General features: G+C 46.4%; 1 protein-coding gene across 6 annotated transcripts in view; it reads left to right on the top strand.

Moving 5' to 3' along the window:
* Positions 1–5,775: 5,775 nt before the first annotated feature.
* Positions 5,776–13,620, top strand: part of CFAP92 (cilia and flagella associated protein 92 (putative)) — an 84,071-nt gene continuing 76,226 nt past the window's right edge. For 5 of the 6 annotated variants that reach the window (XM_038740822.1, XM_038740821.1, XM_038740825.1 and 2 more), the window contains exons 1-3: positions 5,776–5,901; positions 7,225–7,971; positions 10,292–10,479. In XM_038740822.1, the coding sequence (XP_038596750.1) occupies positions 7,266–7,971; positions 10,292–10,479 (894 nt within the window). In that variant the 5' untranslated portion in view covers positions 5,776–5,901; positions 7,225–7,265. The remainder of the gene's footprint in view (positions 5,902–7,224; positions 7,972–10,291; positions 10,480–13,620) is intronic. The other variant, XM_038740824.1, reaches the window with a different exon arrangement.

Here is a 13,620-nt window from a genome sequence, read left to right as displayed (position 1 = left end):
GCCTTAACTCAGCCCTCTCCTCTGCCAGACAAAACTATTTCTCCTCCCTTATTGACACCCATGCCCATCATCCCCGCCAGCTCTTCCGTACATTCAACTCCCTTCTCAGGCCCCCAGTTCCTCCCCCTCCTCCTTCCCTCACCCCCAACGATCTGGCCTCCTACTTCATTAACAAAATTAAATCCATCAGGTCCGATCTCCCCAAGGTCACTCCCCCGCTTTCTCCAACCCCCCGGCTCTCAACACTCTCTGCTACTCTCCCATCCTTCCCAGCAGTATCCTCAGAGGAGCTCTCCTCCCTCCTCTCAAGTGCTACTCCAGCCATCTGTGCTTCTGACCCCATTCCCTCTCATCTCATGAAATCTCTCACTCCATTCCTTCTCCCCTCCTTAACTTCCATCTTCAACCGCTCACTCTCCACTGGTTCCTTCCCCTCTGCCTTCAAACATGCCCATGTCTCTCCCATCCTAAAAAAACCCTCTCTTGACCCCACCTCACCTTCTAGTTATCGCCCCATATCCCTCCTACCATTCCCTTCCAAACTCCTTGAACGAGTTGTCTACACGCGCTGCCTCGAATTCCTCAACACCAACTCTCTCCTCGACCCCCTCCAGTCTGGCTTCCGTCCCCTACATTCCACGGAAACTGTCCTCTCAAAGGTCACCAATGACCTCCTACTTGCCAAATCCAACGGCTCATACTCTATCCTAATCCTCCACGACCTCTCAGCTGCTTTCGACACTGTGGACCACCCCCTTCTCCTCAACACGCTATCCGACCTTGGCTTCACAGACTCTGTCCTCTCCTGGTTCTCCTCTTATCTCTCCGTCTTTCATTCTCAGTTTCTTTTGCAGGCTCCTCCTCCCCCTCCCATCTCCTTACTGTGGGGGTTCCCCAAGGTTCAGTGCTTGGCCCCCTTCTGTTCTCTATCTACACTCACTCCCTTGGTGACCTCATTCGCTCCCACAGCTTCAACTATCATCTCTACGCTGATGACACCCAGATCTACATCTCTGCCCCTGCTCTCTCCCCCTCACTCCAGGCTCGCATCTCCTCCTGCCTTCAGGACATCTCCATCTGGATGTCTGCCCTCCACCTAAAACTCAACATGTCCAAGACTGAACTCCTTGTCTTCCCTCCCAAACCCTGCCCTCTCCCTGACTTTCCCATCTTTGTTGACGGCACTACCATCCTTCCTGTCGCACAAGCCCGCAACCTTGGTGTCATCCTCGACTCCGCTCTCTCATTCACCCCTCACATCCAAGCCATCACCAAAACCTGCCGGTCTCAGCTCCGCAACATTGCCAAGATCCGCCCTTTCCTCTCCATCCAAACCATTACCCTGCTCGTTCAAGCTCTCATCCTATCCCGTCTGGACTACTGTATCAGCCTTCTCTCCGATCTCCCATCCTCATGTCTCTCCCCACTTCAATCCATACTTCATGCTGCTGCCCGGATTGTCTTTGTCCAGAAATGCTCTGGGCATGTTACTCCCCTCCTCAAAAATCTCCAGTGGCTACCAATCAATCTGCGCATCAGGCAGAAACTCCTCACCCTCGGCTTCAAGGCTCTCCATCACCTTGCCCCCTCCTACCTCACCTCCCTTCTCTCCTTCTACAGCCCACCCCGCACCCTACGCTCCTCTGCTGCTAATCTTCTCACCGTACCTCGTTCTCGCCTGTCCCGCCATCGACCCCCGGCCCATGTCATCCCCCAGGCCTGGAATGCCCTCCCTCTGCCCATCCACCAAGCTAGCTCTCTTCCTCCCTTCAAGGCCCTACTGAGAGCTCACCTCCTCCAGGAGGCCTTCCCAGACTGAGCCCCTTCCTTCCTCTCCCCCTCGCCCCCCTCTCCATGCCCCCATCTTTCCTCCTTCCCTTCCCCACAGCACCTGTATATATGTTTGTACATATTTATTACTCTCTTTATTTATTTTACTTGTACATATCTATTCTATTTATTTTATTTTGTTAGTATGTTTGGTTTTGTTCTCTGTCTTCCCCTTTTAGACTGTGAGCCCACTGTTGGGTAGGGACTGTCTCTATGTTTCCATCTTGTACCTCCCAAGCGCTTAGTACAGTGCTCTGCACAGAGTAAGTGCTCAATAAATATGATTGATTGACTGATTGATTGTCCCACATGGGCTCACAGTCTTACATGGCCTAGTGGTAAGAGCACAGGCTTGGGAGTCAGAGGTCGTAGGTTCTAATCCCGGTTCTGCCACTTGTCTGCTGTGTGACCTTAGGCAAGTCACTGAACTTCTCTGTGCCTCAGTTCCTTGTCTGTAAAATGGGGATTTTGTAAAATGCCCCATGTGGGACAACCTGATTACCTTGTATGTACCCGAGTGCTTAAAACAGTGCTTGGCACATAATAAGCGCTTAACAAAAACTATCATCTTCTAGACTGTGAGCCTGTTGTTGGGTAGGGATTGTCTCTATTTGTTGCCAAATTGTATTTTCCAAGCACTTAGTACAGTGTTCTGCACATGGTAAGCACTCAGTAAATATGATTGAATGAATTGAATGAATCCCCATTTTACAGATGAAGTAACTAAGGTCCAGAGAAGTGCCCAAGTGAGCCAAGATTAGAACCCAGGTCCTTCTGACTCCCAGGCCCCTGCTTTATCCACTAAGTTATGCTTGTTTACAATTTTGGCCTACTGGAGTTATCATTAAGAATATAACAGCAAGAGGAGCTAGATCAAACAATTTATCCCACAGTCTAACTCATTTTGTGTTTCAGCTTTTCAGGAAGGGAGTTAATCAAAATCATTTTTACCGGGTACTGTTATTTCTACCCCAAACAGATATTTTCCTGGAAGTCAAACAGTTAATTTGGCTCTATCTCCATTAATAGCACAGATGCCAACTCAATGGGGGTAGATGGAGACTGTTGCCCTTGTGGATTTCCAGCTTTGAAATCCAATTAGCAAAGTCATTGTCTTCATACCTACAGTTTTTAGGACTGATCTCCTAGCCTTGCTCATCACTGACCTCTGACGAGACTTGAGAGTTTACAAGCTGGGTAGAAAAGACTAAAATTAGGTGTCTGATGCATCAGATCTAGAAGTTCCAACCTGCCCAGGGTTGGGACTAAAAACCTTCATCATCATCAGTGGTATTTATTTAGTGCTTACTGTATGCAGAGCATTGCTCTAAGAGTTTGGGAGAATACAATACAGCAGAAATAGACACATTTGCTGCCCACAAAGAGCTTACAGTCTAGAGGGGGAGACAGACATTAATATAAAATTAATTAGGGATCTGTACATTATTGCTGTGGGGCGAATAACAGAAAAAACCTAAGCAGACAATATGAGTTGTGTGTGGCTTCAGCATTAGCAATACAGATTGTCCTGAAAAATAAAAAGAACTTAGAAAGTAGGGAGTAGATTGAGAGAGATTGATTTAGATTTGATCTATAGGCATCAGATCGCATCTAAAAGCACCTGCTGTCAGGGTCAGTGGCCCACCTTCAAACCCCGCCTAAAATCCCACCTCCTCCAACAACCTTTGGCCAACTGCTTAGTAGTTCCCAGATACTTATCACCCCTTCAGCATCCTTTTGTCCTTCTGTATTTACTTATGCCCATCCTCAACCTATGTTTTTTTCAATTTTTCTGTGTGTCTCCCTCATTAGAATGTGAACAGGAAATGCGTCTTGTGCTTCTCATATCTCCCTAGTGCTTAGTACAGTGCACTGCACTTCACAAACCCTCAGTAAAGACTATCACTCCTGACTACTACTACATACTTTTTGGAATAAAAATATTCCAGTTTACCCCTTTGCTAATAATAATAATTGTATTTCTTAAGCACTTAAGCCAGGTGCTTAAGCCAGGCACTGTACTAAGCACTGGGGTGGATACAAGCAAGTAGAGTTGGACACAGTCCCTGTCCCACGTGGGGCTCACAGTCTCAATCCCCCTTTTACAGATAAGGTAACTGAGGCTCAGAGAAATGAAGTGACTTGTCCAAGGTAACACAGCAGACAAGTGGCGGAATCGGAATTAGAACCCATGACCTTCCGACTTCCAGGTCTGTGCTCTATGCACAGGCCATGCTGCTAATCATTCACTGGTGTTTATTGAGTGCTTAATCTGGGCAGAACAATACTATGAAGCTGGCCTGAATTAGGGGCAGGCAGGGATTTAGCCCAGGGCACAGTACCGTTCCTCGGGTCAGTCATTGCCATGAACAGGTAGAATTTGAACTACCCACCGACCATTTTGCTACCCTTACCCCTCTGAGCCCGTTGTTGCATAGGGACCGTCTCTATATATTGCCAACTTGTACTTCCCAAGCGCTTAGTACAGTGCTTTGCACACAGTAAGCGCTCAATAAATACGATTGAATGAATGAATGAACAACATCCTCTTTTTTTATCATTTCTCATCCTGTGACTACCTGAAATTGACGGGTAGTCAGTGTTTACTCTGTGAATCCAGAAACCACACCAACTGCCTGTCTCCCCTCTAGACTGTAAGCTCTTTATCGGCCGCAAACCTGTCTACGAACTCTGTTGAATTGCAGTCTCCCAAGCGCTGAGTAGAGTGCTTTTCACGTAGTAAGCGTTCAATAAATACGATTGATTGAAATCTAGTCATCGCCCTATCCCCAACCAAGCCAGAATCTGGCTTATTTCCGTGAGGCTGCATCACAAAAGGTTCAAAAACACACTCAGTAGAATTTGGTCTTTCCTAAGCAGTCAAGTGAGCAGGTGTCGGGCAGGTCGATTGAACCCTGGCCCCAATGGAAGCGTCTGCGAGATTCATTCGTTCAATCGTAATTATTGAGCGCTAACTATACGCAGAGCACTGTACTAAGCGCTTGGGAGATTGTCATCGAAAGCGTTTCCCCCTCTAGACTGTAAGCTCGTCGTGGTTAGGGAACGTGTCTGTGTATTGTTATAAAATACTCTCCCAGGAGCTGAGTACAATGCTCTGCACACAGAGCCCAAGAATTACGAATGAACGAATGAGTGAATGAATGAAGGGGTATGCGGTCTGCTCTTATCACTGCCATCGACGGTTCTCCATGCCTGAACCGTGTCTTTTTGGTTTGCTTCCTTTTCACCTGAAAAGCAGTTCATCGACCCCCCGTTTTCCCGGGGCGTCTAGGCAGGAATGCTGTGCTGGAATGTTTATTTGTTTTATGTTCTTTAATTTTGCGAACCGCATTTGTGTCGCGCTTTCCTCCCTCCGTTCGCTATTGCATTCCGTGGGTTGGGGCCGGAACAGGGTGGCACCTCCCAGGAACTCAAAACCAGCGACGTCTTTCGAAGATAGGGGGCGGGGGGGGGGGAAGAAGAGCTGTTGCTTTCAGCACATGGCTTTGCACCCCAATTCTATTGCTCTCATTCGCCCGACTCCTCCGGGGTTGGAGGGCATCGGGGCCCCTTCCCGAGGACATCGGGGTCCCTTCCCGTCTGTCTACTTAATGGAAAGTGAATTCGAATGACCCGTCCAGGACACGCCTGGGCCGGCACCATAGAGGCTCCGATTGGGATCCTTGCCTCTGGGTCAGGTAGAGACGAAAGCCCGGGGTGGAGAGCACATCACGAGGCGTTTTGCGAGCAACCGTCGCACTAGTACTGTCCCCTCCCTCCCTCTCCCTCCCCCCTCTCCCCCGGGTCCCGAGGAGATCCCAGCACCGTTGAACCAATCAGGAGCCTCCCCCGCCACCTCCCCGACGGCCGGTCTCGCGCCCCGTGCGACGTGTTTGCGGGGAAAGGTCGCCGACGGCCGTTAGGAGCGGCGTTGGCTCGGCGCGGGCTGGTCCTCGGCTCTGCTGCGGCCGTCGTCCTCCAGGTCGCGGGAGGTGTTTTCGGGCTCATCTTCGCCCGGGCCAATTCGGCCCGGAGGCAGGGGTCGAAGTATGAAGTTTCGGGGGGCTAGAGGTAATGGGGAGAGAGAGGGGGACGGGAGGGAATGGCGAGCCGAGCGGACGGCAGAGGGAAAGTTGGGAGCGGGATGGGACTCGGACGCGGACTTCGAACTTCGGGTCTTGGTGCTGGCGGGGAAGCTTCGGGGCTTAGTTTACCCGGTTCCAGTTGCCGCCACGACGAGTATTTGGAGGGGTAGGGAGAGGAATCCTCCTCTCCGCGGTCTAGCTATTCCCATGTAATCCTTTTGCCCCTCTTCCCCGCCTCGCCCGTGGGCTGCTCAACCCCCCAATTCCCGTGCTTTCCCCCACATCTACTTGGGGCCGGGACATTTCAGATTGGACAGTCGGTGGCACAACACCTTCGTAGTTTTCTCTCGTCCTCCTCTTCCCCACCCTTCTAACTGCATTTCTTTTGGGGGACTAGAGTTCGTTATGTGTAGGGAGTGTGTCTGCCAGCTCGGGTGTGTCGTGGTTTCCCAAGTGCTTAGCCCACTGCTCTGCACAGAGTAAGCGCTGGGTAAATACCGTTGATAGGAGACTTAAGCTTCCCATCTAATCCCTTCATCTTCAAATATTCCCTCATTCCCAGCCTCTGCTCCAGCTCCCAGCTGGGGTGGAGAGGAGAATCAATCAGCCAGCAGTATTTATTTAGCACCTATTCTGTGCAGCACGCTGTGCCAAGCGCTTGGGAGAGTTGAATAGAGTTAGAGAAGTGGAATATGTGGCATGTAACCTGCATCCCTGACCCCCTCAGGTTTGCCCTCCAATCCTTCCTTCTCCCTTTCGGCAGTGGGGTTGAGGGAGCTCTGGTTGCATCTCTGAGGTAATTTATTTTAATGTCTTTCTCCCCTTGTAGCCTGTAAGCTCCTTATGGACAAGGATCATGTCTACCTATTCCATATAATAATAATGACATTTATTAAGCTCTTACTATGTGCAAAGCACTGTTCTAAGCTCTGGGGAGGTTACAAGGTGATCAGGTTGTCCCACGAGGGGCTCACAGCCTTAATCCCCATTTTACAGATGAGGTAACTGAGGCCCAGAGAAGTTAAGTGAGTTGCCCAGAATCACACAGCTGACAAGTGGCGGAGCCGGGATTTGAACCCATGACCTCTGACTCCAAAGCCCGGGCTCTTTTCCACTGAGCCACATACTCTCCCAAACACTTAGTACAGTGCTCTGCACTGTCAGCACTCGGTGAATACCATTGATTGACATCTTCCACATTTTGTAACTAGATTTGTCCTCTGTCTTTGCCTCCCTAAAGTTCTGACTTTGGTTAGCAGTAGTTTTGAAGTTAATGCATTGTCACTTGTCTTTCTTCTCTCCCTCACAGCTCCCGGTTCCAAAGCCTGGATAGGCTCCCATGCTTAGAAGATGGCATTTCATTCATGGAAATTAAAACATAATACTGAGCGCAATCCTGCAGTAGATTTAAAGAAGGAAGATTTGCCGAAACCTACCTATTTCTCTGACAGAGTCATTTATGAAAGCAAAGAACTGGAAAATGAAGCCGAAGAGCTGGAGCATGAGGCCAAAGACGTGGACCTTAAAGCCGAAGAGCTGGACCATAAGACCAAAAAGCTGGACCATAAGGCCAAAGAGCTGGACCATGAAGCCAAAGAGTTGGACCGTTGCACCAAAAAGCTGGAACATTGTGCCCAAGACCTGGGTCATCGCACCCAAGACCTGGGTCATCACGCCCAAGAGCTGGGTCATTACTCCCAAGAGCTGGACATTGACACCCAAGAGCTGGATGTTGACCCCAAGGAGCTGGATGTTTACACCAAAGAGATGGGCCCTAAGACCCTACTGCTGGACCCTGAGACTGAATGGTTGGTCCTTGAGGCTGAGAAGGTGGACCGTGAGACAGAAGAGGTGGACCATAAGGCAGAAGAAGTGGACCATAAGAACCAAGAACTGGAACACGCAGCCGAAGAGCTGGACCCTAAGCCTGAAGACCTGGGCCCTGAATCTGAAGACCTAAGAGAGTGCCTTGGTAGGAAGGGTGGCTTGCCTTCTGACCAGGCTGTGATGGTGCCCTGCACGTTAGCCATCTCCTTGGCCTTCCCAGTGGATACTGGTAGGTATTGAAGAAGACCTATAGCACCTCTTTACCCCTTTAACCTTTTAAGTCTTTGGGCTTCTGTCATAATGACACAGGTAGTTAAGAAAGCCACCCCCCTCCCCCCGGAAAAAAAAGCCAAAGCAAAACCAGGGTGGCGGAGTTTCCGGGTTGAGTGTGGGACCCATTGAAGCAGCTGTTCCAGGATGGGGAAACATAGCAGTTGAATGGGACCTCTTGCAAGTGTGGGATCCAGGTCAAAAGAACTGGTTGAACTGTCCTTGCAACAGTGTTGTAAGTACTAAACTGGAAAGTAGAACACACAGTTGTAATTCAGTAGTTTTCTAGTCCTGGTTCTGAGACTGATTCTGTGACATTGAATTAATCACTTTTGTCTCTTTTTTGGCCTCATTTCTCTGATAAAGGATAATAATGCCAAATGAATACATTTGTCCAAGAAAAGGGACAGTGTGTACAAACATGGTTGGAATCTATTTTCCCTTAATGTTTGTCTTCATTATTATGGAAAAAATATCTGTATGTGGCATTCTGCTGGGCACTGTCCAAAATGAGTTACACGTATGGTTCCTGCCCTCTAGAAACTTATCATGCAAGGTGTAACTTTGATGCGAATGGGCATATTAATGGATTTAAAGTCAAATGAGCAAGCACTAAACCAATACATAATTGTATACGTAACTAAACCAATACATGTGCTAACAAAGGGATAAGGGTACTTGATGGGATGGTGAGGGAAGAGGAACAAGCAAGTTGAAAGTTTAGACAGTGTGGACTCTCAGATAGAGAAAGGTTCATTGTGGAAATAATCACAGAACTCAAAATAAATAGACTTAGAGAAGGAAAGAGATAGGAGACCTTTGGTCAGTAATTATTTTAAAATAAAGTGTGGCTTTTTAAAGTGAGTGTGGAGCTCAAACCCAGAACACTTCTGTAAATGCCCTTATCCTTTACTATTTCCCTTAGTTGTAATTTATTTTAATTTCTGTCTCTCCCTGCAGAGTGTAAGCTCCTTGTGGGCAGGAATCATGTTTACCTACTCTATTTTATTGTACTTCCCCAAATGCTTAGTACAATCCTCTGTTCCCAGGAAGCATTCAATAAATATGATTGATTGATTGACTGATACATATGGTCACCTCTACTATAATGCGGTGATTGTGCTCTTAAACCTTGTATTTTGGGAAAATCGCCTTATAGTTACCAATCAACCAATCATATTTGTTGAGCGCTTAATGTGTGAAGAACACTATACTAAGCGCTTGGGAGAGTACAATACTTCAGAGTTGGTAGACACATTCCCTGCTCACAGTGAGCTTGCCATTAACTCAATGGGAGTTAATGGGTTAGGGGTTTGATGATTTGAAGACACTGCCATGGCGTTTTTCAGTGCAAATTGTATAGTCATATTTTGTCTGCCATTTCCCTCTCATTTTTATTGTATTAAATACTGTAAATTTACAGAAACACAAATTTCAGTATAGAGCAACAGTAAGGTTGGGGCAGAGGCCAGGCAGCACATAGCCGTCCCACTTCTTGACCACTGCCAAGTGCATGCACACAATCGTTTCTTTCACCACTGAATCAACTTGTGTCATTGCGGATCATGTTTGTACCTGAACAGATTCACGTTGTTGGAAGAATGTTGCCTACTACTGTTATATTCTAATCTTATATTGAAACGTGTCAGAGCAGATCTGACTTTGATTAAATCTTGGTGCTATTCTTTTAGTAATTTTGATGCTTCATAAGAGTTAAGGCAGTGTGGTCTAGTGGAAAGGGCATGGGCTTGGGAGTCAGACGACCTGGGTTCTAAACTAGGATCTGCCTAGTTGCTTGCTTGCAGTTACTTGCTGCGTGACCTTGGGCAAGTTACTTAAGTTCTCTCTACCTCAGTGTCCTCACCTGTAAAATGGGGATTAAATACTTGGCCTCCTTCTTAGATAGACAGTGGGCCCCATGTGGCATGGAGACTGTTCAACTTAACTTGTACCTACCCCGGGACTTAACAAATGCCATGATGATTATAGAACAAAGCATAGATGTGGTCCATGCAATGCCCATTGCACAGAAGCCCCAAAATTCATAAGAGAAGCTCATGCTACAGGAAGTCAGGGTCTCAATAAACACTGTTTAAGGTGACAAGCAAGCTGAGGAGAAAGATAGATCTAAGTTTTATGCCAAGGTCTGTAGTGTCCAGTGGTATCTAACATCCCATTTAATTTTCTGTGTAAAGGAGGAGAACTCGCTTTTCCAAATAAAATTTAAAATTAGTCTCTATTTCTCTTGAGGCTTACACATTTTCATGGTTGCCTTCTAGGTACCAAAAAGCACCTGCCTGAAGTGGAAAGTAGCAAGTTACGTAGAGTATTTCAACCGAAACAGCCACGTTTCTATCACATAGAATATTTCCTTCTACCAGAGGATGAGGAGCCCACACGTGTTGATTTGATGCTCTTCACCAAGATGGCCAGATTGTTCTTTGAGTCTGAAGTCCAGGTAAGAGATGTATGTTAAATTTAAACAGCTACTAATTATAGTTATGTGTAATTTGTTTGGCCACTTGTTGAATTATTAAACACTTAGCCAAGTTAGCAATAGAATGGTTTAGTAATTCAGAGTCTGATTTGAAAAGGGATTTAGCCATGCTGGGTAGACTATTAGTTCTCTAAGTGCCACTGACAGCATTATGCTTCTATTTTATGAGCAATATTTTGGAATTTTACTATTAATCATGATGTCTTGGAGTTTTTTAAAAAGGACTGTCCTATTAAAAGAGTCCTAGTGAAGTGTAACTCTTAGTCATGATTTGAATAAAAGAAAGAGAAACAGAATGTGTTATCAGAAATGTAAATGATGTGAAATGGTCTGACAGGAATCCCAAGACCACCTGATTCTCCCTTTAGTTGCACTGAAAGAGAATTCAAAATATCTAACTCTGGAAAGACCAATTTCTTAATCCTGGAGCATACATTTGCTTGGACATTCAGCTGCTCCGGGGTTAGTTCAGGTAAGATATGTATATTGGAGACCAGAAAAAGGATCGTGCATTGGGTGGCACCTTGCCTCAAGGATATACCAAATTATTTCTTGGGCCATCATGTGGCCATCCTGAATACAAATCAATTTCTTCAGGTGTAGCTGCAAAATCTAAAGGTAAAACTAAAAAATAGACATGCTTAGGCTTTTCTTTTTAACATCAATGAATGATATTTATTGAAAGCTTGCTGTGTGCAGAGCACTGTACTAAGCACTTGGAAGAGTACAATACAGTACAGTTGATGGATACGTTCCCTGCCCAAAGGAGCTTACAGTCTAGAGGAGGAGACAGACATTCAAAGAAATTATGGCTAAGCACATACATGCTGTGGGGCTGAGGGTGGGGTGAATATCAAGTGTTTAAAGTATTTAAGGGGTACAGATCCAAGTGCATAGACAATGCGGGATGGAAAGGGAATAGGGAAAGCGAGAGATTAGTTAGGGAAGGCAAGTCCTTTTGGAGGAGACGGGATTTTAATAAGGCTTTGAAGGTGGGGAGAGTGGTGGTCTGCCTTCTGTGAAGAGGGTGGGAATTCCAGGCTAGAGGGAGGATGAGGGCAAGGGGCCATCAGCAAGATAGATGAGATTGAGGTACAATGAGTTGGTTGGCATTAGAGGAGTGAAGTTTATGGGCTGGGTTGTAGTTGGAGATCAGTGAGATAAGGGAGTGCCAGATTGAGTGTTTTAAAGCTGATGGTAAGGAGTTTCTGTTTGATGTCGAGGTGGATGGGCAGCCACTAAATATTCTTGAAGAGTGGGAAAACGTGGACTGAACTTTTTTTAGAAAAATGACCTGGGCAGCAGGATCAAGTATGGATTGGAGTGGGGAGAGACAGGAGGCAGAGAGATCAACGAGGAAGCTGATACAATGTTCCAAGTGTGATACGATAAGAGCTTGGATCTGCGTAATAGCAGTTTGCAGAGAAAAGGGCAGATTTTAGTGAAGCTGTGAAGGTAGAGCCAGCAGTATTTGGTGACAGATTAAATATTTGGATTGAATGAGAGATGAGTCGAGGATAATGTCAAGGTTATGGGCTTGTGAGATAGGGATGATGGTGGTGGTGTCAGCAGTGAGTGGGCAGGAGGACAGGGTTTGGGTGGGAAGATGAGGAGTTCTGTTTTGGACATGTTATATTTAAAGTGTTGGTGGGACATCCAAGTAGAGGTGTCCGAAAGGCAAGAGGAAATGAAAGACTGCAGAGTAGTAGAGTGGTCAGGGCTGGAAAGGTAGATTCCAGAATCATCCATGTAGAGATAGTAGTTGAACCTGTGGGAGCAAATGAGTTTGCCAAGAGAGTGGGCATAGATGGAGAATAGAAGGGGACCCAGAACTGAGCCTTGAGGGATTCCCACCGTTAGAAGGTGGGAGGCGGGCATGGAGGCTGCAAAAGAGACTAAGAAGGAGTGGGCAGACAGGTAGAAGGAAAATCAGGAGAGGTCAGTATCAGTGAAGTCAAGGTTAGATAATATTTAAAGGAGATGGCAGTTCAGAGATCGAGGGGGATTAGGATGTCATAGAGGTCATTGGATTTGACAAGAAGGAGGTTATTGGTGACTTTAGAGAGGGTAGTTTCTGGGGAGTGAAAGGGCTGGAAGCCAGATTGCAGGGGGTCAAGTGAAGGATTTGGATGTGAAGTAGAGTAGGCATCTTATAGAGTTTGGTAGGAGGGTTGTGGAATGGCAACTGGAGGGGGCCATAGGATGAAGGGAGTACTTTTTTAGGATAGGGGCTATATAAGCATGTTTGAAAAGTTGGGAAAGAGCCACTGAAAAGTGAACATTTAAAGATCAATCAATCATTTATTGAATGCTTATTGTGCTCAGAGCACTGTACTAAGCCCTTAGGAGAGTACAATATAACAGAGTTGGTAGACATGGTCCCTGCCCACAACATGCTCACAGTCTGGAAGGGGAGACAAACATTAATATAAATAAATAAATTATGGATATATATTTAAATGCTGTGGGGCTGAGGGAAGGGTGAATAAAGAGTACAGATCCAAGTGCAAGGGAGACTCAGAAGGGAGTAGGAGAAGAGGAAATGAGGATTTATTGGGGAAGCCCTCATGGAAGAGATGTGCTTTTAATAAGACTGTAAATGTGGGGAGAGTGATCATCTGTCGGTTATGAAGAGGGAGGCCAGAAGCTTTCAGGCCAGAAGCAGGATGTGGTTGAGAGGTCAGTGACAAGATAGATGAGATGGAGGTACACTGAGTAGGTCAGCATTAGAGGAGTGAAGTGTGAGGGCTGGGTTGTAGTAGATCAGAGAGGTGAGGTAGGAGGGGGCAAAGTGATTGAGTGCTTAAAAGCTTATGGTAAGGCGTTTCCGTTTAATGCAGAGGCAGATGGGCAACCACTGTGGGGTTCTTGAGGAGTGAGGAAACATGGACTGAACATTTTTGTAGAAAAATGATCTGGACAACAGAGTGAAATATGGACTGGAGTATAGGAGAGACAGGAGGCAGGGAGGTCAATGAAGAAGGATAAGATAAATGCTTGGATTATTGTGGTAGCAGTTTGATTGGAGAGAAAAGGGCAGATTTTATTATTAATGATAATGATCATAACAATAATTATAGTACTTGTTAAGCTCTTACTGTGTGCCAAGCA

The sequence above is a fragment of the Tachyglossus aculeatus genome, chromosome X1 (genome assembly GCF_015852505.1).
Source record: "Tachyglossus aculeatus isolate mTacAcu1 chromosome X1, mTacAcu1.pri, whole genome shotgun sequence".
NCBI lineage: Eukaryota > Metazoa > Chordata > Mammalia > Monotremata > Tachyglossidae > Tachyglossus > Tachyglossus aculeatus.
This window is presented reverse-complemented; position numbering and strand designations above follow the sequence as displayed.